The sequence below is a fragment of the Podarcis muralis genome, chromosome 7, assembly GCF_964188315.1.
Source record: "Podarcis muralis chromosome 7, rPodMur119.hap1.1, whole genome shotgun sequence".
Lineage (NCBI taxonomy): Eukaryota > Metazoa > Chordata > Lepidosauria > Squamata > Lacertidae > Podarcis > Podarcis muralis.
The window spans coordinates 32,537,000-32,562,590 of NC_135661.1; the positions used below are offsets into that span (position 1 = coordinate 32,537,000).

The 25,591-nt window shown below is 46.1% G+C and overlaps 3 protein-coding genes across 6 annotated transcripts; all 3 read left to right on the plus strand.

Moving 5' to 3' along the window:
• The first annotated feature begins 333 nt into the window (after window positions 1-333).
• On the plus strand, window positions 334-10,279 carry LOC114602271 (protein C19orf12 homolog). 3 transcript variants are annotated; one of them, XM_077931508.1, is made up of 4 exons: window positions 4,143-4,400; window positions 5,687-5,877; window positions 7,096-7,271; window positions 7,963-10,279. In XM_077931508.1, exons 3-4 carry the CDS (start codon window positions 7,112-7,114, stop codon window positions 8,226-8,228), a joined length of 426 nt encoding a protein of 141 aa, XP_077787634.1. In that variant the 5' UTR covers window positions 4,143-4,400; window positions 5,687-5,877; window positions 7,096-7,111; the 3' UTR covers window positions 8,229-10,279. The 3 variants fall into 3 exon arrangements, with proteins under 3 accessions (XP_028596104.2, XP_077787634.1, XP_028596103.2); XM_028740271.2 differs by lacking the exons at window positions 4,143-4,400; window positions 5,687-5,877 and adding an exon at window positions 334-852; XM_028740270.2 differs by lacking the exon at window positions 5,687-5,877.
• A 284-nt stretch (window positions 10,280-10,563) lies between these two features.
• LOC114602270 (protein C19orf12 homolog) lies at window positions 10,564-18,081 on the plus strand. 2 transcript variants are annotated; one of them, XM_028740268.2, is made up of 3 exons: window positions 10,564-13,086; window positions 14,112-14,287; window positions 17,364-18,081. In XM_028740268.2, exons 2-3 carry the CDS (start codon window positions 14,125-14,127, stop codon window positions 17,636-17,638), a joined length of 438 nt encoding a protein of 145 aa, XP_028596101.2. In that variant the 5' UTR covers window positions 10,564-13,086; window positions 14,112-14,124; the 3' UTR covers window positions 17,639-18,081. The 2 variants fall into 2 exon arrangements, with proteins under 2 accessions (XP_028596101.2, XP_028596102.2); XM_028740269.2 differs by lacking the exon at window positions 10,564-13,086 and having other exon boundaries at window positions 13,979-14,287.
• Window positions 14,987-24,932, plus strand: LOC114602269 (protein C19orf12 homolog). The gene is made up of 4 exons (XM_077931509.1): window positions 14,987-15,214; window positions 21,289-21,365; window positions 23,089-23,257; window positions 24,523-24,932. The coding sequence occupies exons 3-4, from the start codon at window positions 23,098-23,100 to the stop codon at window positions 24,786-24,788; spliced, it is 426 nt and encodes a 141-aa protein (XP_077787635.1). The 5' UTR covers window positions 14,987-15,214; window positions 21,289-21,365; window positions 23,089-23,097; the 3' UTR covers window positions 24,789-24,932.
• The last annotated feature ends 659 nt before the right edge of the window (window positions 24,933-25,591 follow it).

Sequence of the window (25,591 nt, forward strand, 5' to 3'; positions counted from 1 at the left end):
ACTCTCCGGTTCTATTGAAGGAATGAAGGTGAGGACAGGTGAAGTCACCCTGACAGGTGAAGACAGGCCCGAAGTCAACCCCCCCCCCCCCAAAGCAGGCTCAAAGCTTTTCAAAATCATTTTCTCAGCAGCTAAGCATCAGAAACATTCCGCTCTGCTGTAACAAAGGTAGAGAACAGTTCATTGTTTCTCAGGCCTTTCTCATGCCTTCTGGCCTTGCTAAAGAACCACATTGCAACTTGCTTTCTGTCCAGGAACCATGCCAGAACAAGAGATTGAAACATATCTGAACACTCTGAAACTCCCCCCCCCTTTCCTGGGAAGGGCACCAAGAGTCCACAATAGTCCCAAGACAGCTTTCTGTACATGCTCAGGAACCTCAACATGGGGCAGGACTCCTGAGGGAGGAGAAAGGGGGAGGGAACTAGAAAGGGGTATATATGCTTGTGCACATGATTGTGAACTCGTGCATGCTTTTTGTGACTTATCACAATTGCTCCTTCTACCAGTTCATGGATGGTAGAAATAAAAGCCTTTTCTCCGAAACTATTCCTTGAGTGTCTGTTGACTCCCACTTCCCTTTCCCGGGCGCAATATTTTTCCCAACCCGAGGGCAAAGCCTCATAAGGCTACATTTCTTGGTCCGTTTGGCCGGGAAAAACAGATTCCCTGAGGATAAGGGATGTGGGTTCAAGGCGTCCCTGTGGTGAACAGCTCGGTTCGTGTCAGCAGTTCCAGTGCACATCCTGCCAAGTTCGTGGGAGGAATTGCCACCCGTTCCTGAGTGGACACACTGCAAGGACCGGAGAAAAAGCAACGGCCGTGCAGAAAGAAGGTACCTCGAGGAAAAAGGTGAGGCTCCACAGGGTTAGGTGGGAGCAAAGAGAGTTTGATCAACTCCGCCAGCAGGGTAGAAGAAGTGCCACTGGTTTTGGTTTTGCCCAGAAAAGCAGCAAAAAGAGTGCTGCTGGGCCCCGGTCGAAGTCTAAGCAAAGCCGGTTGTGGTTAGTTGGTTGGTTTTGTGCCCAGAAGAAGCCGTAAAAAAAAAAAAAAAGTGCTCTTGGGCCCCGGTCGAAGTCGTGAAGCGCTGCCGGTTGGTTGTTTGGTTTTGGTAAAAAGGGGATTGGGGGAGGTGCATGGGTTTTTCTGAATGTGCGTGTGGGGACACTCCAGTGAATGTTTTGAGTGTGTGAGACGTTGGAAGCAACATGTGGTCTGTGACTGAGTGAGAGAAATGACGTTAGGAGGAGGGAGTATCCCAGTATCAAAAACCTGAAGAAAAAAATAGACTTCAACACTTATGTGAAGTTCCTGACCGCCCCCATGGCTTAGGAAAAGTAGAACTGTGATTACCCGTGCCATGCCAAACTGTGCCCAGTATGGCAGCAAGTACAAGTTAGAAAAAAACCCCAGCAGTCTTGCCAGACCCTGAAGACAAAGGAGGAATAATTAGCCCCCCTCCACCCTATGCAGCAACTGCACCAGGGCTAAATGAGGTTCCCCCTACCCAACCCCCACGCAAAGAGACTGAGGGAGAAAAGAAAGAGAAGAGGAAAGTGAGGAAGAAGGTGGTATGGAGAATGAAGAATTCAGAATTAATTTAGAAAGTGGACAAGATAAATGCCCTCAGGGCAGCGGACAATACTGATGTTGCAATTGAGGCAGCTAAAACTCCACTTTGATGGCCCCACCCCACTGAGTGTACGACCCCCTGGAGTCATCCGACGCCCAGGACCACAGACCTCCAAGCACCTTAAATCAGAATCCTTTCGAAGAGGATCCGGCCAAAATAATTAGGGGTTTGATTACCCGTGCCATGCCAAACTGTGCCCAGTATGGCAGCAAGTACAAGTTGGGGGGGGGGGGAAACCAGCAGTCTTGCCAGACCCAGGAAAAGGAGGGAGGAATACTTAGCCCCCCTCCACCCTATGCAGCAACTGCACCAGGGCTAAATGAGGTTCCCCTACCCAACCCCCACGCAAAGAGACTGAGGAAGAAAAGACAGGAGAAAAGAGAAGAGGAAGGTGGTATGGAGAATGAAGAATTCAGAATCAGGTGAAGTGGACAAGCAGAGTCTGAAAGAGTGTTCCAGTATGTAGAACCTTTTAAAAGCAGAGCTGGCTAGAAGCAGCACAATGCAAGAATGTGAATTGACAGAAAGAAACAGAAGGGAAGGCTTAAAGAGCCCTAGGATTACAATACTGACCATTGAGGAAATCCGCAAGATAAATGCCCTCAGGGCAGCGGACAATACTGATGTTGCAATTCATAGAATCATAGAATCATAGAGTTGGAAGAGACCACAAGGGCCATCGAGTCCAACCCCCTGCCAAGCAGGAAACACCATCAGAGCACTCCTGACATATGGCTGTCAAGCCTCTGCTTAAAGACCTCCAAAGAAGGAGACTCCACCACACTCCTTGGCAGCAAATTCCACTGTCGAACAGCTCTTACTGTCAGGAAGTTCTTCCTAATGTTTAGGTGGAATCTTCTTTCTTGTAGTTTGGATCCATTGCTCCGTGTCCGCTTCTCTGGAGCAGCAGAAAACAACCTTTCGCCCTCCTCTATGTGACATCCTTTTATATATTTGAACATGGCTATCATATCACCCCTTAACCTCCTCTTCTCCAGGCTAAACATGCCCAGCTCCCTTAGCCGTTCCTCATAAGGCATCGTTTCCAGACCTTTGACCATTTTGGTTGCCCTCCTCTGGACACGTTCCAGTTTGTCAGTGTCCTTCTTGAACTGTGGTGCCCAGAACTGGACACAGTACTCCAGGTGAGGTCTGACCAGAGCAGAATACAGTGGCACTATTACTTCCCTTGATCTAGATGCTATACTCCTATTGATGCAGCCCAGAATTGCATTGGCTTTTTTAGCTGCCGCGTCACACTGTTGGCTCATGTCAAGTTTGTGGTCAACCAAGACTCCTAGATCCTTTTCACATGTACTGCTCTCAAGCCAGGTGTCACCCATCTTGTATTTGTGCCTCTCATTTTTTTTGCCCAAGTGCAATACTTTACATTTCTCCCTGTTAAAATTCATCTTGTTTGTTTTGGCCCAGTTCTCTAATCTGTCAAGGTCGTTTTGAAGTGTGATCCTGTCCTCTGGCCTCTGAAGCAGCTAAAAGTTGCAATTGAGGCAGCTAAAAAACTCCACTTTGCTGGCCCCACCCCACCGAGTGTACGACCCCCTGGAGTCATCGGACGCCCAGGACCACAGACCTTCAAGCACCCTAAATCTTGTCTCTCAGCAGCTCCTGATCCTTGTGATATAATAATGCTAATATGTGCGTACCTTGCAGGGTCGTTTTAAGGATCAATAAGATCATGTATGTGGAAGGTTGCTAGATACTACAGTATATATAAGCATAAGCAGAAAGAGTTTAGCATGAAATTAGAGTTGCTTGGGAAGGCAGGAGAGACAGCTTTAAAGGAAGAAAACAAGTGGAAACACGTTTATTCATACTGGAATTTAAATTGTCGTAAACTTCCCCTAGGTTTGCTGATAAAGGGTGGGCAAGACATTAAAAACAACACCACTTATCATATGTGTGTGTTAATATACTTAACATATTTAAAGCTAATATATTTATTGAATAATTATGTATTGCCTATCTATAATAAAGTATTATTATTTTCCAAAGGGGAGGGGAGACGTCCACTCTAAGCATTTCCAAGGCAAAACGAGGAAGGAGGCGCGCGTGGAAAGCGGACAGATTGAATCCTCCGCAAAAGCTTCCCGCTTCTTCCGGCAGAGCTCCGGTGCCTTTGGCACACCGGGAGTCAGGAGGCGCAGCCGCAAAGCTCTTCACCTGCAGAACACCTGCCTGTTAAAAAGCAGCTGTTGCAAGCACAGGAGCCCTGACAGCGGCGCGGGAGAAAGACACGCTAGCTCTACAGTTTGCAGCTGGGGCTTCCGCGCCCCAGATCGGCCGACATTTCGGAAACTTGAGCAAGCTCGGTGCAGTTGCAACCGCGGCTGTATGTCGGGACGCAAAGCGAGGCCCAGATCCGCCCTCTGTGATCCCCCACGGGACCCGCGGCTGGGCGGGAGCGACCTCGGCGACCCGGCTGCGCCGAGGCGGAGTTGTGCGCGCAGCCCCGGGCCGAGGGAGGAAGGCTTCCGGATCCGGGGGCGACGGAGAGTAGGAGTTTGCAAAGGGGGTGGGGGAGAGACTCGAGGAAAGCGCCCGGTTTGCCTGCCGGGGCTGGACGGAAGGGGCTCCCCATCCCCTCCGAGGCTGCTTTGCAAAGGCGCCGACTACATCTCCCATCACCCCTCGCTCACGGCCGTGCGTGCTGGGAATTGTAGTCCAAAAATTAAAGAAGCACATTCGCAAGGACTAACGGGTTTCCAGGGCAAGCCTTTCCAGGCTGGTTAAAAGGGCTTCCTCTCAGGTAAGTGAGAGTTTAGGCTTGCGGACTAGCAGCTTGAGTGGACTGGGACTCTCCTTTGCAGGAAGCGCGCAGCGATTCTGAACGATCAGCTCTGCTTCTCTGAAAATCACGGCTAGACACTACGGATTTCTCTTGCTTTGACCCCGCTGATGACAACAGAAAGACCGTAGCTAGCAATGCGTGGTCAGTTGTCTGTCCGCTGCTGGAGGCTGTGGACTGACATGCAGGGAGGGACTTGTTACAGCCGAGATTTCTCGTAATGCAAAGATCCTTGGCTGATACTTGGATAGGGAGGGCGGGGGCTGAACGACAGAAGCCCCGGGCGTGGTAGTTTTGACAGGCAGTGTGGCTCATGCAAAATCTCTGGCGGGGCGAATAAGAAGGAAACCAGAGCGGTTTCTATCAAACGAGGGGGGAAACCCTCCAACATGCAGGCAACTGGTGGGTTCTTAATCCCTGCAGAAATCCAAGGAATCTGAATCCGCTATGAAGGACCTCAGGTGTGGCTGGGTTTCAGAGCAGATGTTCGAATCGCAATAGTCTCCTGTGGTTTGGGGGTGAGATCACTTCTGTGATCATGCCCGTGAAGCAATCTTTTTGTGTAAGGGCATCAATCCCACGAACTCCAAGGGGTTTTTTTGTTTTTGTTTTTGCAAAGCTGGGAGTTTCTGGATTGCAATGAGAATGATGAAACCATGGAAGGTTTGCTCTGTCTGCAAAACCAGGAGCAGATCAGAACTCCTATTTTGCAACCACAAAAAAACTTATTCTGAGAATTTTTAGTTCCCCTACCACCACCACTTCTGCAGTCATGAGAGCTGGAATGGAAGATGACAATGAAGCCTTGCCCCCCCCCCCCCCCGGAAGTAAAGCCCATTGACTTGCTTGCAAGTAAATCTGCTTGGTCTTGCAGACCATTGGTTTACCTACCCCTGTGCTGTATACGCTGGCCTGGTTTCCCCACAACACTAAATCATGGCGTGATGTTATATGTGAATCCTGCCCAGTGGCTTAATGATGGTTTCTTTACTGCTAACAAATGGTGATCTGGAGCCATGGTTTGTTGTTGACTTAGGAACCTTGGTTTGTTTTAACTGTGGTTCGGTAATGCATGTAAACCTAGGAGCTTTCCTTAATTGTGATTTGTTTGACACCCCCACCCCCAAACCACAAAGGCACAAGGCAAGAGCAGCTGGGAAGCAAGGCTAGCCATGGTTTGTCTGAACATCTGCGGGACAACTCAACCATGGCCAAGTATTTTGTGCAAACTGTTCCTCCTCCAACAGAAAATCTCTCTCTGAGGTCTTCAGCAGGGATGAGAGAGGACATGGGAGAGGGCCTTCTTGGTGGCTGCTCCCAGACTTCGGGACTCCCTTTCTAAAGATGAGAGACTGCTTCCCTCCTTGTTGCCCTTTCACTGGCAGGTGAAAGTGGATTTATTGCAACAGGCCTTCAGGAACTGACTGCTTTTAGAAAGGTCTGGTGCTGTTATGTTTTTATTGTTACCTGTATTTTTAATAGAATTTTGTTTTGATAGTATTTTGATTGTCTTGATGTTTAATTACTATTAATGATTATCTTTTCTATTTTATCTGTGTATGTGCATTTTTCTCTGTAATGTGCCTTGGGTCCCTGTCTAGGGAAAAGGCAAAATAATAATAATAATAATAATAATAATAATAATAATAGTCTTGTTACCCAAGATTGCCTTTAATTAGAGGTGTGGTAGATTGAACTTGCGATCTCCTACATTGAGTATAGGAAACCTTTGGCCCTCCAGATATTGCAGACCTATAGCTCCCATCAGCCCCAGCAAGCGTGGCAATGAAGCAATTAAGAAAACATCCTTTCACACTGGTTAATTGATATCTGGTGCTGTAAACTGCTTTGATTTTTTTTAATGATAAAGCGCTATACAAATATTTTTATAAATAGAGATGGGCAGCAGCTACATGGGGTATAAAAGAGCTCTTAGGTTAGGGTTGGGAACCTCAGGCCCAGGGACCAATTCTGCTCCTCCAGACCTCTCTGGCTGGTCCTTGGGGTTCTCTCAGTGGTCCATCTCAGGGGCTTTTTGCCTGGTTGGAATGTGCCTTTGAACTGTGACAGCGCTTCTTTGCTTACTTGGATGGAAGCATGTGTATACTTTTTCACAGTTGCCTGCTGCCTGCTGTACAGAGGTCTGAGGCACATCCACTACACCCCGCCCACCATTGGGGTGCACCCCCACCCAGAAGAAAGTTGCTTGTGGTAGAATGCGGCCCTTGAGCCTGAGTTAGGTTCTCTCGCATTTCTATTAAGGTGTTGTACCTTTCCATTATAGGGGTGTGGGTGGCGCTGTGGTCTAAACCACTGAGCCTAGGGCTTGCAGATCAGAAGGTCAGCTGTTCAAATCCCCACAATGGGATAAGCTCCCGTTGTTTGGTCCCAGCTCTTGCCCACCTAGCAGTTCGAATGCACGTCAAAGTACAAGTAAATAAATAGGTACCACTCTGGTGGGAAGGTAAACTGTTTCTGTGTGCTGCTCTGGTTCACTACAAGCGGCTTAGTCATGCTGGCCACATGACCCATCTGCGGACAAACGCCGGCTCCCTCAGCCAGTAAAGGGAGATGAGCACCACAACCCCAGAGTCGCCCGCAACTGGACCTAACGGTCAGGGGTCCCTTTACCTTTACCTTTCCATATGCTTTCAAGGTGTAAGCTACGCAAGATGCCGGTCAGCGTGAACGACGTCATGCAGCTCCTATGCCATGTGTCTGAAGAGCGGAAAATGAGGGCGGCCTTCAAGCATTCAGGGCGAGGAGCGATCGTGGCTGGGGCAACTGCTTTCTTGGGAGGCTTGGTGGGCGGCCCGCCTGGCATAGCCGTTGGTAAGTGAGGCTCTCTTTCAAGCAGAGGGTCTGTAGAAACTACCTTGCCGTTTTGCTTTAGAGCTAGCGATTCCCAAACTTTTTTGGACCCCGCAACCCAACTTGGCTCCATAGTGGTTTGCATGGCACTATCAAATTCAAAACGGCAACAACAAATTGCACATGTATTCAAAATCCAATTGAAACTATTTGTTTTTTGTTAATTCAACAAAGTTCATGCCCTTGGTCCAGTGATACCAGCTTTTCAAAAGTCTGATAGTCTTTTACTCTTCCAGCACTGCCCTGCACCTGCCTCTTAACAATTCCTGGGGGAGGGGAGAGTACTGCCCAATTTGGGGAACTAGTGAATTAGAATGTTAATATCCTGATTTTGCTCAAAAACAGGAAACAAAAAACCAGCCCTGCAAGATGGGGTGGCAACAATAAATCCATAGCATAAGCCTAACCATGTCTACTCAAAAATAAGGCCTGTCAAGGTCAATGGAGCTGACTCCAAGGTTAGGGTTGCAGCCTTAATAATCAGCAACCAGTATGTGAAACAAAATACCCTAAAGCCAAATTTTGGTCTTCATCCCCATCAGGAGGTTTGCACCCTGGATTCTGTGCATCTGCACATGATTTGCCTCATGGGGGTGTTTGGCATTGGTGAGTGATGTGTGGCTTAAAATACATTTCTGTGCTGCTTTCCTAGGGGGCGCTGTTGGGGGCTTGCTTGGTGCCTGGATGACCTCTGGGCAGTTTCAGCCCATCCCTCAGATCATCCTGCAACTGCCTCCCACGGAGCAGCAGCGGCTGTACGACAACGCCTACGCCATCATTGGGAATTTAGATTGGACCGATACAGCGCAGCTCATAGCCCTGGTCATGGGCAACAGAGCCATCCAAGACCAGCTGTTTTGCATGCTGACGAGCTACATCACTAACGAGCTTAGAGCTGAAATCAAGTATGAAAACTAGGGTCTGATGTGAAATTGAGCGTGCTTAAGTAGACTTCTCCCCCCCCCCTTTTTTTTTTTTTGGTAGCGTGGAGAATATCTTAAATCTGTTTGGATCAATGATTTTCCCATTGCAACTGGAGATTGTGACACTCTTATCTTCTGTTCTTCAAACCAGCCTCAGAATAGTGTTTCCAGTGGTTTGATGAGCCTCTGCTTTTCTATATCGTTATCATCGCTCTGGCTGCTGTGGATACCTCCGTTTCAGGCCTCGCGTCGACTTGCGAGAGCACATGTATGCGCACATAGAGAATTATGTTCACTGGAAGTTGACCACTTGTGGCTACTAGGACCAGGAAGTGCCTGCGGCAGTCCTGCCCTGTGGTAGCTGGTTGGGTGTGTGTGTGTGTGTGTGTGTGTGTGTGTGTGTGTGGCGGTGTAGTGCTGATCTATCTGGCGTCCTAACTGAATAATGCTGACAAAGGGATCACCCTGGTTTAGATGTCTCTGGTTAAATGGAGCTCACAACAGAATTCTGCTGGCTTGAATGAAGGTCGCTGTTGTTATGGGATAGGCCATTCACACTGCGCAATGAAACACTTTGTCGTGTAAGCTGGGTGCATCAGAGACATCCCCAGAAGTCCGAATCCACGGACACACCCACACATAGGGGAAAAACTGGCAACCCAGCCATTTGTTCTATGGCACAGAGCACCTTCTTCGGTAATGCTAATGGTGGTGCTTAACTAGCTAGCCAAGGCCATTACCTCAATATAGGGCTTTGGCAAACTTGCTCCCTTATACCTTCAGCCCACACAGATACGGGATCCTAAGAACTGGAAGGGGCTCAGGGCATCATCCAGAGTGACCCCACCCCACCCTACACCCACAACAACATATGTAGGGATGGCTGCCTGTTCTCCATCGGCATCTCACATTGATGCTGAAGGTGCTACTCTGCCACTATGAGTAGTAGCTATTGATACCCCTCCATTAATTTATCTAATTCTTTTTTTTTTTTTGATGGTCATTATTACATCTCATGAAAGTGAGTTCCACAGATTAACTAGTTGCTATCTGGAGGGGGGGGGACCCATTTTCTTTTGTCTACCCTGAATCTTCCAATTTTCATGTATTTATTTCATAAAATGTATACACCTTGATTGTAAAACCTCAAAAGCGGTTCACAAAAAGATTTTAAAAAATCAAGTAAGAATTACAACAATACTTTAAAGCATAAAGTCAAAATAGCAAAAGGCTAATATTCATCTCTGCTTTCTAAGCATCTGGGTAGGGTTGTCTAAATAAATTATTATTATTTTTAAGCAGGCACCGAATAAAATACAGTAAAGGCACCTGCTTGATATCAAGAGGCAGGGAGTTCCAAAGTATAGGTGCTGCCACGCTAAATGAAAAAAGTTCTTGCAAATGCGGAATGGGTATTACGTGGCACCTATCGTGCCAGTTCTGCCGATTGAAGTTGACGATGGGGAACATGGGATAAGGTGATCCAGTAGGTATATGTTCAACTTTATTGGATGGTTCCCTGGTTCTAGTATATGAGAAACAGAAAAAAACTTCTCGAAAACGTAAGAAGAGCCTGCTGGACCAGACCAGCGGCCCATCTAGTCCTGCGTCCTGCTCTCACAGTTGCCAACCGGATGCCTCAAGGGGAAAACCCACAAGCAGGACCCGACCACAAGAGCCTTCTCCCCTCCTGTGGTTTCCAGCAACTGGTACCCAGATGCATTGCTGCCTCTGTCAATGGAGGAGGAGCAATTATGGCTAATAGCCACTGACAGCCCTCTCCTCCTTTCTATCAATTTTCTCCAAGGTGGAGGTCTGAAATATTGCATGGCCCCTGGTGCAGTCACCCAGGAATCCTAAGACTATGCCATTAGGGACTTTTCTACTTTAAAAATCAATCATGTTTCCTTCTGCTGTCAGAGAAAAATAAAACTTTGAAGCCTCAAGGTGCCTTTTTTGAAGCTGCAACGTACAGAGCCAATAATGTAGCATTATCTTAGTTTTTTTTGTGTGTGTGTTGGAAATAAATAAATTATCACACTGAAACTCAGAGGTAGATCTGGTTTTTTTAAAACTATTAAGATCTGGTTTTTTAAAATTATTATATAGCGTGTGTTTGCATGACAGCTGATTTACCTGCCTTTGGAGACGAAAAAAACACAATAAAGCCACGTGTGATACAGATCTGTTTGAGTCTGCCCTGGCTCGAAATTTGGGTAGAATGTGCACAGCCTCACTTTCAATTCTAATTGCCTAGGAACATAGAAAGCTGACTTACACTGAGTCAGACTATTAGTTCATCTAGCTCAGTATTGTTTACAGCTCTCCAGGGTTTCAGACAGGGAATCTTGTCATCATGGAGGGTGCCTTTTCCAAACGCCCTCCTAAACCTGGAGCCAGATGCTCGGATTGAGTTCTAAGCAGACTCTGTTAGCACTTGCGTTACTTTATCCCCAGCTAATGGACAGTTGGGGTATGGGGCATGGCAGAACAGCCAGGGAGTGGCAGTCATCCTCCCATCGTTGAGTCAACAAGCACCCATCCAGTGCATAGGATTAGACTGGATTCAGGTCCTTTCCTTGTCTATTTGTGGTGGCCATATTTGGCAGAGGTTCAAAGGCCCAAAGCAACCCGTTGAGTCAATTGTTTTTAACATCACACTCCTGGATAATGGCTCCACCAACATGCAGTCAGCATCAAGCTGGTGGTGGTTGCAGGAGCTCCTTTAAGTAAAGCTGAAATTCTGGGTTCATTTACCTGGTAGTAAACCTCACTGAAAACACTAGAATTTCTGAGTAGGGAGTGGGGGAGAAATTCAATTCAGTTTGCTTTGAAAGGTGAAGTTGCTTCATTCACACTTTTCCCAGAACAAGATGTGAACAGAAATGCAGCCATCATTTGACATTCACACTTCTCCGAATTTTCCAGTGCAGTTCTCTATCCAAGTACAGTGGTACCTCAGTTTAAGAATGATTAGGTTTACAAACTCTGCAAAACCGGAAATAGTGTCTTGGTTTGAGAATTTACCTCTGTCTAAGAACAGAATCTAAACGGTAGAAGGGCACTGGCAGCAGGAGGCCTCATTAGGGAAAGCGTGCCTCAGTTTAAGAACGGTTTTGGTTTAAGAATGGACTTCCAGAACGGATTAAGTTTGTAAACTGAGGTACCACTGTAATGTGCACAAAAATACTTAACGCTGGGGTAAAGTGTGCTTTACAGTTAGTGGAAATAACACCCCAATGTGTGTTGTGCTAGGCAAAATTGCAAAATTGCATACTAAAATGTGTATGTTTTGGAGAAACTGACACTCAATTGCTGGTGTGTGTGTGTGTGTGTGTGTGTGTGTGTGTGTGTGTGTGTGTGTTTTGAGGGGGGGCTTTATTTTTGCAAACTGTTGTGGAAATGTGGACAGCTGAATTTAAGACGGGGAAAGCAATGAGCTGAGAAAACTGACATATTCTCCCATCCCTACCTCTGAGCAAACATGCTTTAGGATTACACTGTAAGCCTTTCTAATTCTAACACATATAGCAGGTCCTTCTTTCGAAACACCCTATTTCACCAGCCTATCCATAAAATGAAATGTTTTGACGACTGATCATCTGGGGCCTGCAATTATGTGAGTGGCTGATGTGAAATCATGAGGCTGTAATGGACTGGGGAGGGGGGGAGAGAGAGAACCACCTAATTTAGGCAATACTGAGCTATATGGACCAGTGGTCTGACTGGAATGAGTGGTACTGGGTTACCCAACAGACAGACCAAAGCATGTGCTTAGTGCACCAGCAAAGCAGGGGCTCCCTTACCCCACAAAAAACCAAAGTTCTGAAGGAATTTGGCATATGATATTTCAAAGGGAGGAAAGCATCAAAGTAGTCATTGGGAAAGATTTATTACACCTATTTACACGCCACTAGATTTTTCTGTTCTCTTTTTATTACTTATCCCACCTGTACCAGGGACCATCCTGTCAACACAGATCGAAATAATGGGAAGAAATCAGATCCTGTCAAGTTTAGTAATAAATTGATGTTTTATTATTAAAGATTTATTCTTATGAGTTATACAAACTTTGTTTCTTTCCCCTTTCTAATCTATGTATGCAGAAAAACAGAATACGCTGTGTAAGTTGTTTTGTTTATTGTTTTTATTTTGAATTGCATATGGAGAGCGGGGAGACGCCATGATCTTTTCAGCGCTTAGGGCTTCCAAAGGCAGCTTCCTGTGTTACAGCATTGATTAAACAAAAAACAAAAGAAAATAATAGGTAAAATTAATCACACCAGAAGGATGGAGATTGGACAGTTAAGCAAAAGTCTCCATAGGTCAGGTGAGTCTGAGGAAGTATTTGATTAGGTAAGTGGGAAAGGGGTGGACCCATCAAGGTCTTCTGCAAGATAATTCCAAATCAGCAAGACAGGGCTGGTGGGATTGCTTGAGGACGGAAGAAACCTCTGGACTGAGGAACCTTGTGAAGTCTAAGGAGCAAAGGTAAGACTCTAGAGACCAATGAAGATATTGGAAGTGGGTGAGCTAACAGCAGCATGGCTGAGGACTGAGTGGCTTCAAGGTAAGGCTGAAGACTTTGTGCTGGATACAGGAACAGGCAAGAAGCCAATGCAGGGTTTGGTTTAAGGAGGCGGGGTTTTCTACAAAGCTGCTCAGGCCCAACCTTGATTGGGTCAGCAAAGAGGAGCACCTGTTTTTGAAAAACCTGAATGTGAGTTTTCTACAAAGCTGCTCGGGTTCATTTCCTCATTTGCATCCTGAATTAGAGGAACCATCTCCTGAAGTGGTCCAGTTTGAGGAAATATTGTAGCCAAAGAAGTTTTCTTTAGGAGTCAGGCAATTGGGTAAGTGATATTGTAACCCTCTTAAGCTATTAATATTACTTTGATGTTTCCTAAACACGTTTACTTGGAAGTGAGGACCTCTGACTTCAATGAGGGTTTCACCCCTGTAAATGTGCTGCTGTCTTAGCTATTGACCTTAACCTCTTTAATGGGCTTTCTGTTAAAGGAAACAAGATAGGATTTGCTATTTACTGAGACACAAAGGGGGAAGGGAGATTTGTTTGGCTTAGTTTCACCTTTTCAGATTATATTTCTTTTTGAGAGTTCTTGATTATAGCAAATAAAGACATGCCCATACCCTGACAACTAATTATCTTACTAAATTGCAAAGGTTGCAGTCTTACCTGCAGTTGGGCGTAAGCCCCCATGAACTGTGTTGTAAGACTGTAAATTAAATGGAGGCATGGGGTGTGAGAAGCCTTGAAAATATGAGAACCATAAGGCAATATACACCTTTTTTGGCACCAGTATAAATGGGTTATTGTCTGCTATGTTGGGTTTTGTATGCCAGTCAAAACAAGGGGTGGTATTCAGTGCTTGTCCTGCTCAGAGGAGAATCATTGAAGTTAATAGACATGCCTCACTTCATTCATGAATTTCAGTGGGCCTTCTCCAAGTAGGACTTAGTTGAGTACAATGCAAGAAGCAGATTTCTAGGTCTGTGGTTGTGAGAGAGTAAAGCATGGCAAATGTGACCAACTATATTCATCCCAAGCAATGTGGTTCAATACCGAGGGAAGAGTCATGAGACTTGTTCAGCAGCAGATAACTGTGGGGTGTCTAGAAGAAAAAGGCTCTCATTTTAGAGGGCTTGCTTTGCATGCAGAAGGTCCCAGATTCAGCTCCCAGCATCTCCAAGCAGGGCTGGGAGAGGCTCCCTGGCCGAAGAGCTGCTTCCATTAGGAGCTCTATTCTGCCATATACTATGTCAAGTCATTCCTAGATGCGCCAAATCGCCTGACTCTGTATATGGCAGCATCTTGTGGGCATGCTCATTGAAGTGGATCTTCCTTTCTGCTTTCAAGGTATAAGCCAGACATGTCGCCGATTGCCGTGAATGAGATGATGCAGCTTCTGGGCCGACTATCTGATATATGGGGAATGAAGGCTGCCACCAAGCAACCCAAACGAGTTGCCCTTGTGGCAGGTTTGGGGGCCCTGTTTGGGGGCTTGTTGACCGGACCAGTTGGCATTCCAGTAGGTAAGTATGTGCTTCCTTATGAACTGGAAATCTCAGCGCAAAATTGCCTTGCCTATTTAATTAAAGCGGTAGTGAATGGGTATGGAGGCATACATGTTATGGTTAGCGCTGGGGAAGGGCCGTGGCTCAGTAGTAGAGCATCTGCCTTGCAGGCAGAAGGTTCTTGGTTCAGTCCCTGGAAACTCCAGTTAGGGCTGTCTGAAGCCCTGGAGAGCTGCTGCCAATCAATGCAGAAGATGATACTGAGCAAAATGGACCCATGGTTTGACTTAGTATAAGGCAGTTTCCTGTGTTCCTGTCCAGGAAGAAGTCTTAACTCCTTTCATGGACAATCACCCCAAATTAATGGCAGTCAAAGACCTGGTTCACACATCACAGTGAGCCCAAACAATTATCTACTCCGAGTGCTGCTTGGTTTCTCCCTGGTCCTTTTAGCTTGGCAGCTAAGCCCTGCTCAGTGTGTTGTCCTAACCCAGGATGAGCCAACAGTGTGACGCGGCAGCTAAAAAAGCCAATGCAATTCTGGGCCTCATCAATAGGAGTATAGCATCTAGATCAAGGGAAGTAATAGTGCCACTGTATTCTGCTCTGGTCAGACCTCACCTGGAGTACTGTGTCCAGTTCTGGGCACCACAGTTCAAGAAGGACACTGACAAACTGGAACGTGTCCAGAGGAGGGCAACCAAAATGGTCAAAGGCCTGGAAATGATGCCTTATGAGGAACGGCTAAGGGAGCTGGGCATGTTTAGCCTGGAGAAGAGGAGGTTAAGGGGTGATATGATAGCCATGTTCAAATATATAAAAGGATGTCACATAGAGGAGGGAGAAAGGCTGTTTTCTGCTGCTCCAGAGAAGCGGACACGGAGCAATGGATCCAAACTACAAGAAAGAAGATTCCACCTAAACATTAGGAAGAACTTCCTGACAGTAAGAGCTGTTCGACAGTGGAATTTGCTGCCAAGGAGTGTGGTGGAGTCTCCTTCTTTGGAGGTCTTTAAGCAGAGGCTTGACAACCATATGTCAGGAGTGCTCTGATGGTGTTTCCTGCTTGGCAGGGGGTTGGACTCGATGGCCCTTGTGGTCTCTTCCAACTCTATGATTCTAGGATCATGCTTCATCTTTCTCTTCCTTACCCACAATCTGTAGCTGCCCGTGGTTCAGAAGGAGAGTGTGCCACCATGATTCTGGGTTTGGACAACATGCTACGCTAGGGCCAGGGAACCTTTGGTGCAATGTCTTGTCCTTCTAAGGCTCTACAGAGCGTGAGCTGTAGCTCAGTGGTTGAGCACTTGCCAGACAGAGAGGCAGAGACGTCCCATGCGCAATATCTAACATTGGTGGTTGAAGTCTGTTGGGACTGGTAGAGCAGAATGCAAGGCAATCAACAGCAGGTGGAGACAATGAAATGTAGAGCCATTCCAGGACTGGTTGAAAGAAAGGTGGATATTTGCTGGTGGGGCAGTGCCCCATTCTCCCTAACGGGCCAGCCTCCACTGTACCCCTTCTGTTAATAGCCTAATGGATTGGCTACAGAAGAGTCCTAGTCATGTAGACCAGTGTTTCCCAACCTTGGGCCTCCAGCTGTTTTTGGACTACAACTCCCATCATCCCTAGCTAGCAAGACCAGTGGTCAAGGATGATGGGAATTGTAGTTCAAAAACAGCTGGAGGCCCAAGGTTGGGAAACACTGATGTAGACCACTTAGAGAATCTTTTCTTCTTCTTCTTCTAATTAAGCGGTATATAAAAATCTTGCTAATTTCTTTTTTTAAATGAGGGGTTAACTCTTAAGAGTCAAGAAGAGAGAATCCAGTTTGGGGTATATAGACCCTCAAAGAGATCAGTGTTAAATATGCTAATGTCTCCTTCACTTTTAAGGAACGAACTTTGCAAATGGATGGTCTGCTGAGGACCAGATAGCTGTTATTCCTGAATTGCAGGGGGTTGGAGTGAATGACCCCCTGGGTCCCTTCCAACTCCTCAATTCTATGACCTGGGCGAGGGCTCCAGTGGGATGTGTAGGTCCCTGCTGGAATTGGGGCAGCCTAAGAGTGAGGATCCTGGGGAGGGGAGAGATGCTCCTTCAACCTACTCTCTCGCCCCACCTCCTTCTCTATCACCACTTGCCTCTCTACAGCTGTCAGATCCTCTCTTTGACACTTCCACAATGCCTGTTGCGCCCCCAACCCCAGTGCCATTGGACACTGGGAGGGGCCTGCTTCTCCAGAGACGGGTGTTCAGTTGGTGTAGCCCACTTCTAAGGGGGGCAGAGACACCTCCCTCATCACCTAGATCCAGAAGGCACCAAAAGAGGAAAGAATAGATCAGGCATAGGCAAACTCCGGCCCTCCAGATGTTTGGGACTACAATTCCCATCATCCCTAGCTAACAGGACCAGTGGTCAGGGATGATGGGAATTGTAGTCTCAAAACATCTGGCGGGCCGGAGTTTGCCTATGCCTGGAATAAATGAATCCACCTAATGGGTGTAGTGAGAGATTGCAGAAACGCTTGCTACAGTAAGCTGAGCCTGCCTCATTCTATATAGGATAGCAGTGTCAGTATTAGAGCAACATTCAAAGCTTTGGGAGACAGATCACCTGCCCTTGTTGTAGATGCATGCAGAATTAATTATGTGTATTGCCCTGTATTAGGTTAAGCTAGCGATTTGCATGTATATTGTGGTGATCTAAACATTAAATCCTATTGGAAGGCTCCTCCTTCAAGTCCTTGTTCCTCAGCAACTGGGAAGCAGGACAGAATCCTTGTATGAAACGAAACATTACAAGGCAGGGTCCTCTGGGCTCTGATCTTCACCTATACCAGAAGACAAGGGGAGGGGGTTGTGTGTACCTGTGCATGTGCAGCTGGGGCAGCCCAGCCAGATGGGCGGGGTTGTTGTTGTTGTTGTTGTTGTTATTATTATTATTATTATTATTATTATTATTATTATTATTAATTAATGCATAGATGTACCAGAACTCTTGAATCTGCAAAATATTTTCTGGATTGGGCTGCAAAGCTTTCAAAGCAGGATGTCTTACAAAACGATACTTCTCTCTGTGTGGCTTTTTCTAGGGGGTACAGTTGGTGGCTTGGTCGGCTCCCAGATGACAGCTGGACAATTTAAGCCTGCCCGTCAGATTATTCGGGAAATGCCTCCCGCGAAGCAGCAGCAGCTGTACAAGATAGCCTTTCGAGTCATCCAGGACATGGAGTGGCCGAACGTGGTGCAGCTCATGAACCTGATCATGGAGGATGTAGCCTTACAAGAGCAACTGATTGGGGTGGTGATGGACTATCTCGCCAATGAACTCAAAGCTGAAATCAAGTTCGACAAAACGAAACCTTGACGAAACCAATGTGTCTGCATTCAGAAGCGGAGGCCGGATGAAGATACCACTAGCCTCACTGGGGATGTGTGGTGCAGGTCCTAGGCTAAGCAGGTGCCAAACATTTAAAGCATTTGACTTCCCCCAAAATAATCCTGGGAACTGTAGCTTTTAAAAGGTTGCTGGGGAATTATAGCTCTGTGAGGAGTAAACTACAGTTCCCAGAATTATTTTGAGAGAAAGCGGTGTCCTTTAAATGTATGGTGCATGCGTACACAGTTCTAGATCCATTGGTGCGGGGTCCATTTTGTCTCCCATTTTTATCCTTATATGCTTGGTTTCTTCCATTTCCCCACTAATCTTGATTAGAAAAAGAAAAGTTCAGAGTTGGAATGTGCCTTTTTGAAACAGAGTGCCAAGAACATAGAAAAAACAAAGTTTCTGTTTCCACCCCTCCTTAGCAGCTGAATTCAAATAAATCTGCCCCTTGTGAGCTTTGGTGTGATTGCGTTTTAAAAACTGTTTACAAGTCTCCTCAGTAGGGATGAGGGGAAAATTCGAGTTTGTTTTCATTTTAATGGAATTCACATTTTAATTTACGTTCCAGAACTAATATGTGAGCTGTCCTTTGAAATTTGCTTCTCAAAATTTTGTAATAAAGTTCTCTAGCCAGCCAGCCAATGTATGCAAAAATGCATACATTAGTCAAAATTGCATAGCAAAATATTTATTAGGGGGAATCCACACTAAAATGCTTGCAAATGCAGGCAAGGCACATTGGATAGCCTCCTGTGATGTAAATATGGGTCTGGCTGTAGACTGGGGGAGCGACTGTAGCTCCAGTGTTTGATTGCTCTCATCTCCAGTTACAAGGGTCCTGTTATCCAGGCTACAAAACACTTCTGAAAGCTGCTTTCAACCAGAGCAGAGAACCCTTCGGGAGATGAGCTATGGTCATTTGTCTCTGAACCAAAGTAGACATGGTGATAAAAGTGTCGGCATCATTGTTATTATTTTTAAATCTGTATGTTGCATGCAAATTGCAGTCACTGGGTTGTGGGGTGGGAATGAAGTCAACAAATGCTGCTGCTGGTGCAGAGGAGGGATTTTAACCCTTTTCTTCTCTGCTGTGGTCATGATAAGAATGGCTCCTGTGAAGCTGTTGTTTGCATGAGAGCAAAGCTCCCTTGGGCATCACACATATACCAGAGAGACGTAGTGGACAGAGTGCAGGGCTAGGACTTGGGAGAAACCAGGGTCTGAATTCCCCACTTGGCCATGAAACTCACGACATCGGGATGAGGATTTGGAGGTGAAGCCGAATGCTTCATGGGCCAAGGTGGCATTGAAGAAGAATTTGATAAAGCAGTGGTTGGGGGATTTCAAGGAGAGACTTCTAGGAAGTAGCTGAGGAGAGAGGAAACAATGGAACTGAGGAGTGGGGTGAAGCTAGAGGAGCAAAGGCGAGACTTATGAAGATGCTAAGGCAGAGAGATAGGAGAGCCCCCCCCTTCCCCATTAACTTATGTATAAGGTAAAGGTAAAGGGATCCCTGACCATTAGGTCCAGTCGTGACTGACTCAGGGGTTGCGGCGCTCATCTCGCTTTATTGGCTGAGGGAGCCGGCGTACAGCTTCTGGGTCATGTGGCCAGCATGACTAAGCCGCTTCTGGCGAACCAGAGCAGTGCACGGAAACGCTGTTTACCTTCCCGCCGGAGCGGTACCTAGTTATCTACTTGCACTTTGACATGCTTTCGAACTGCTAGGTTGGCAGGAGCAGGGACCGAGCAATGGGAACTCACCCCGTCGCGGGGATTCAAACCACCAACCTTCTGTTTGGCAAGTCCTAGGCTCTGCGGATGAACCCACAGCGCCACCTGCGTCCTTATGTATAAGGTGGTATGACTTTACTGACTCAGTTTCTGAAGTCCAGTATGGGCTAAAGGGAAAGCAGAGCCTTCCAGGATTTAGTGCAGGCATTGCACATATGCCAGAGTGATCTAGTGGAATAGAGTGCTGGGCTAGGACCTGGCAGAGACCAGGGCTCAAATCACTCAGCCATGAAGTTCACTGGGTGACCTTCGGCCAGTCACTGCCATTCTTCACCTAATCTTACCTCACGGGGCAGCGGGGCGGGTTGTGAGGATTAAATGGGGAGGGGGAGAACCATGTACACCACTCTGAGCTCCTTGGTGAGACCTTTTTGTATGTCCAAGCAAGGCACCTTGCATCACCTCCAAAGCTTCGTCCATGATGGAGCTGATGGCACAGCGTTTCTGAGCACATCTGCCCAGGTCTCAGTTACACATGTCAGGTTGTCCCTCTCATTGACAATCAAATCATGCAATCAAGATGCTCCAGGGTCTAGCAACCAAGCCTTATGAGGAATGGTTGAGAGAGTTGGGGATGTTAAGCATGGATTTAGAGGAGACTGATAGGAGATGTGATAGCCATCTTCAAATATTTAAAGGACTGTCACATGGAAGATGGAGTGAGCTTGTTTTCTCTTGCTCCGGAGGCTAGGACCCAAACCAATGGATTCAAATGACAAGAAAAGAGATTCCCACAAAATGTTAGTAATAACTTTCTAACAGTAAGAGTTGTTCAGCAGTAGGACAAACTACCTAGGAAGTTGTTAGACTCTCCTTCACTGGTGCTTGGATGGTCCTCTGTCAGGAATGCTTTAGCTGTAATTTCTGCTTTGCAGGGATTTGGACTAGACGATGATGGAGGCCCCTTCCAACTTTCTAATTTTATGATAGATGCTTTATTCTGGACAGACAAGGGATTTACTTGGTCAACATTCACAGATTCTGATATATGGTGGGCAAACAGGAAGCAAGTGCTTTGATGTAACTAGCTCTCCTCCTCTCCAATGGATACCTTCACCCACCTCCATACCTCCCACTCCCTGCCATTACTTGCATGGAAGGTCCTTTCCCCTCCTTCATCCCTGGTCCAGACACCTACTTCTCTTAACCCTTGTCTACTCACAGGGTTAGAAGGGAGGAAATGCAGATTCAACTATCCCAGCTAGAAACCACCCCACAACCTTGCTCCATCCCTTTTAGATATTTGAAGATGCAATCTTATCACCTCTCAGCCTCCTCTTCTCCACGCTAAGCATGCCCAACTCAACAGTTCCTCATAAGGCTTGGCCTCCAGGTCCTTTATCGTCCTGCTCCACCTTCTCAGCACACATTCCAGCTTGCCAATAGCCTTCTTAACTTGTCCAGAAGAGGACACAGGAGTCCAGGATTAGGAGGATAAGCAAAAGGTACCTTGGACCAGGTGGGTTTCAAGAAGAATTTGACAGCACGGGGGGGGGGGGTGACTTAAGTATTCTGGGAGAGAATTCCAGGCATTATTTGAGAAGGGGAGAACCTTTGTACTCTAGGGTGTGGTGAAACTGAAGGAGCAAAGGTGACTCTTATGTGGACATTCAGGCTGAGAGATAACAGACTGGGCTACTGAGAGCCTTGAAGTTAAAACTGACAAGTTTGTGTGAAACACAGAAGCAGAGAGGGAGCCAATTGCTTAAAGGAGGCGTGTCTGAGGCTTGATTGGATTAGCAATAAACTGTGAGCAGTGGGTTTTTGTTAAACTGAAAGTCAGGTTTTATTCAAAGTTGCTTACTTTCATTTATTAATTTGCTTGCTTCCTGAACCAGAAGAACTATCTCTTGAAGAGGTCCATTTTGCTGTCTTATTCTATCTGAAGAGGTTCCTCTAGGAGAGAAGCTGTTGTGTGAGTGATATTGTAAAATCTCTTAAACTATTTTTAATTGAGTTTCCTTTATTAACATGTTTGTTCAGAAGTAAGGCCCACTGACATCAATGAGACTTACTCCCTTGTATGCATGCGCCACTGCCCTAGTTTTTTGCCTGAATCCTTTACTGGGCATTTTGCTAAATGAAACAAGGTAGGATTTGTTATTCATTGAGCTACGAAAAAGGAGAGTAGGGCGTTTTTAAATTTTTTTAGTTGCAATGCAACATTTCACTTTTCAGATTATATTCCTTTTTCAAGTTTCTGTGGATGGCATTCAGTGCTAATTCTACTCAAAGCAGAGTCTTTTAAGTTAATATGCATGATTAACTTATGCTCAGTAATTTCAGTGGGTCAACTCTGAGTAGTACTAACACTGAATACCACCCATAGGGTTTGTATTAAACCTTATTCTATTACTAAATCATGAAGGTTGCAGTTCTGCTTGCACTTGGGTGTCAGCTGCAATGAACTAAAAAAATAATAATGTTTATTTTCTGCCAGACCTTTGTTTTTAATTGTCTGTGGCCCCCTTCAGTGGGTGGGATGCCTTGGTCTTGCCGTTTACATTTAAAAAAAATATGAATGCATTTTTGCCTTTTGTTTTTACTGTTTTAATTTCATATTTGTTTTAATGTATGATTACAAGTGACTCTGAGTTATGTTTTGTAAAAAAAAGAACCTAATAATAGGTTCAAATAGTAACAACAAAAACAATAATAAATGAGGTTATTAAGCACACACAGAAATGTATTATAAGATAACAAGAAATTAAATGGAACTATGTGGGTGTCAGAAGGCCTAAAATGTGGGTCATAAGACAAGACCAAACTTCTTTGCAGCTGTGGAAGAAGATTGTTGATTGTAGTCTTGTACAGTGGAACCTCGGTTTTCGAGCATCTCAGAAGCCAAACGTTTCGGTTTTCGAACGCCGAAAACCCGGAAGTAATTGCTTCCATTCTCGAATGCACAGTGGAAGTTGAAAGGCTTCTGAGGCACATTTCTCAATTTTCTCCATTGAAATTGCTGACCGCCCATTGAGCCCTGGTTGTCAAATGTTTTGAAAGTCGAACGGTCTTCTGGGACGGATTACGTTCGACAACCGAGGTTCCACTGTATCTTCTTGCATTCCAATAAAAACAGGGAGTAGATCCTTGGTCTCTGGCTGCATATGAGAAAAGTACAGCAACTAAGACCCAGAAAGGTCTTAATGCCCAAAGCATTGCAGTTCAAAACCAACAGATGAATCATGAGGCTTGTCAAGCTTAAGATATTGTGGGAAGTGGCTCAGTGGTAGAACATTTGCCTTGCAAGGAGAAGGTCCCACATTCAATCTCCTGCATCTCCAGGTGTGGAAGAGAAAACTGTCAGAACCGTGGGAAGGAAAGCCAGCTGGCTTGGCCCCAGCCGGAGAGTCTCCCTTCTCAGCCTTGCCGCTGAGAAATCCCACATATCTACAGCAAAGGGTGGAATGCAATTCCCAACAAAAGCTCCCTGCCTGGAATCCAGAAGAGCTACTGCCAATCAGTGTAGGCAACCCTGAGCTATATGGACCAGTGGCCTGGCTCAAAGTGGAAGGCAGCTGCCCAGCACACTATGTGTGTGTTTTGCGTCTGTATAATTTTAAAACAAGTTGTTGAATTGTGCATGCATGTGTCGTGACCACTGTACATTTTTTTTTTAAAAAAAACAAACCTTCAAGGTCTAAACAATGCCGATTGATGTGAATGATGTGATTCAACTTCTGTGCCGGTTATCTGAAGTGCGGGGAATGAAGGCGGCCATCAAACATTCGGGACGAGGAGCACTTATGGCAGGTTTGGGCGCCTTCACTGGAGGCTTGATGGCCGGACCGGTTGGACTTGCAGTGGGTGAGAACATGCTCCCTTATCAAAGGGAAACCTCAGTGCAAAATGATCTTGCCATTGAACGAAAACATTAGTGAATGAATACGGAAACACACGTTGGTGAAGGGAAGGGAAAAGGCTGTGGCTCAGTGGAAGGAGCACCTGCCTGGAAAGCAGAAGGTTCCAGGTTCCACTGCCAGCACCTTCAGAGTAGGACTAGGAGAGACTTCTGCCTGAAACCCTGGAGAGCCACTGCGGGTGTCACTCTAAGGCAGCTTCACTAAATCATGATCCCGGCTGGCTTACCTGTTGTGCCGCGCAGAGCTAAAAGGACTCTGCAATCTGCTCCTTGGGAGACAGCACGTTTGTGGCAGATCACAGTTTGGCATAGCACTATGTGCAAGTACAGCTAGAGTGGATTTTTTGAGGTGGCAGAGGTGAACAAACACATTGAACTAACGCTAAATTGCAGATTGGGATGGATGTGATCAGAACCAGAAATCCTCTCAATCCAGTGAGCTATTTCCCCTCTATCTTCCACCCTGTTCCATTTCCGCCTTACAGCTGTCAATGGGCAAAATGTCTACACCTCCCAAATGCCACCCCATGTGTTTTCCAACTCCCCACTCTAGCTTACTCCTAACTTTCCTTACTCTGAGGGATTTCTCCTTTCCAAAAGCAGCCCCCAAGAGCTGGTTCATTACTTAGGTTGTATCAAATGCTAATCCTACTCAGCATGACCATATTTGTAGTCAAAGGACATGGCTAACACATTTTCAGTAAATTCAGTGGGCCTACTGGCCAGGTTTTCAAGTTTATGAGCTCTAATCCAGGAGTAGGCAACCTAAGACCTGTAGGCCAGATGCGGCCCAATTGCCTTCTCAATCCGGCCCACAGAAGGTCTGGGAATCTGCGTATTTTTACATGAGTAGAATGCGTCCTTTTATTTAAAATGCATCTCTGGGTTATTTGTGGGGCCTGCCTGGTGTTTTTACACGAGTAGAACGAGTGCTTTTATTTAAAATGCATCTCTGGGTTATTTGTGGGGAATAGGAATTCATTCATCCCCCCCCCCCAATATATATATATATAGTCTGGCCCACCACATGGTCTGAGGGATGGTGGACTGGCCCACGGCTGAAAAAGGTTGCTGGCCCCTGCTCTAATCTATCCCAGAAGACAAGGGGTGTGTGGGTGCATGAGTGAATGAATGCAGCAGAAGAACTGAATCTGCAAAAAGGCTTTGAGAGCAGGGTGGCTTAAAACACCTCTCTGTGTTGCTTTTCTAGGTGGGGCACTTGGTGGCTTGATTGCAGCCTCAATGGCCAGTGGACAATTTAAGCCCGTCCCTCAGATTATTCTGGAACTGCCTCCAAGAGAGCAAAAACGGCTTTATGAAGATGTCCGGGCCATTGTTAGGAACATGGATTGGATGGATGTGGCACAGCTCACAGCACTGGTCATGGGAAGCTCATCTGTTCAAGAGAAATTGCTCATGGTGGTGACAAACTACATCACCAAGGAGCTTGGTGCTACAATCAAGTATGGAGAGTAAACACCATAAGAGCAGCAGTCTGTGAAGAGCAACATAGAGAAGTCAATGCTGCCTGAAGATCCCGCCAACTATACTGTGGATGTTTGGTGCAAGTCCTAGGCTTTGCAGAGATGACACAATTAAAGGGCTACAATACCACTTTAAGAGTCATTAGGAACTATTTGTTAAGGATGCAGAGAGTTTTGCACAGCACCAGTACAAACCCACCACTAATGCACTACAGTGGTACCTCGGGTTACATACACTTCAGGTTACATACGCTTCAGGTTACAGACTCCGCTAACCCAGAAATATTACCTAGGGTTAAGAACTTTGCTTCAGGATGAGAACAGAAATCGTGCTCCGGTGGCAGCAGGAGGCCCCATTAGCTAAAGTGGTGCTTCAGGTTAAGAACAGTTTCAGGTTAAGAATGGACCTCCGGAACGAATTAAGTACTTAACCCAAGGTACCACTGTATTTCTGTGGCAATGTTGGGTTACAGAACACACCTGCAAAAAACAAACCAACCCAGAACTCACCAGTCTGAAGATTCAGTTGCTAGTTTAATAGTAGCTGGCTTCTGCACAATGGACATAGAGAAAGTTTCTTCCAGGCAACAAATTGTCAGCCTTTGTATCCAATGTAGCATCAAGTTAAAGTCACTAAGCAGGCGTGATGTCTTGCACCAGCAGAATGCTCCTGTGCAAGGGCATGCAAAAGCTGGTAACTTTCGTGCAATAGATTACATAACCTGTTGGGTGGGATTCTTCTGTTTCCAACATTAAAATTCAGCTGCCCATTGGTGCAAGAGTGGTCAGAGAACA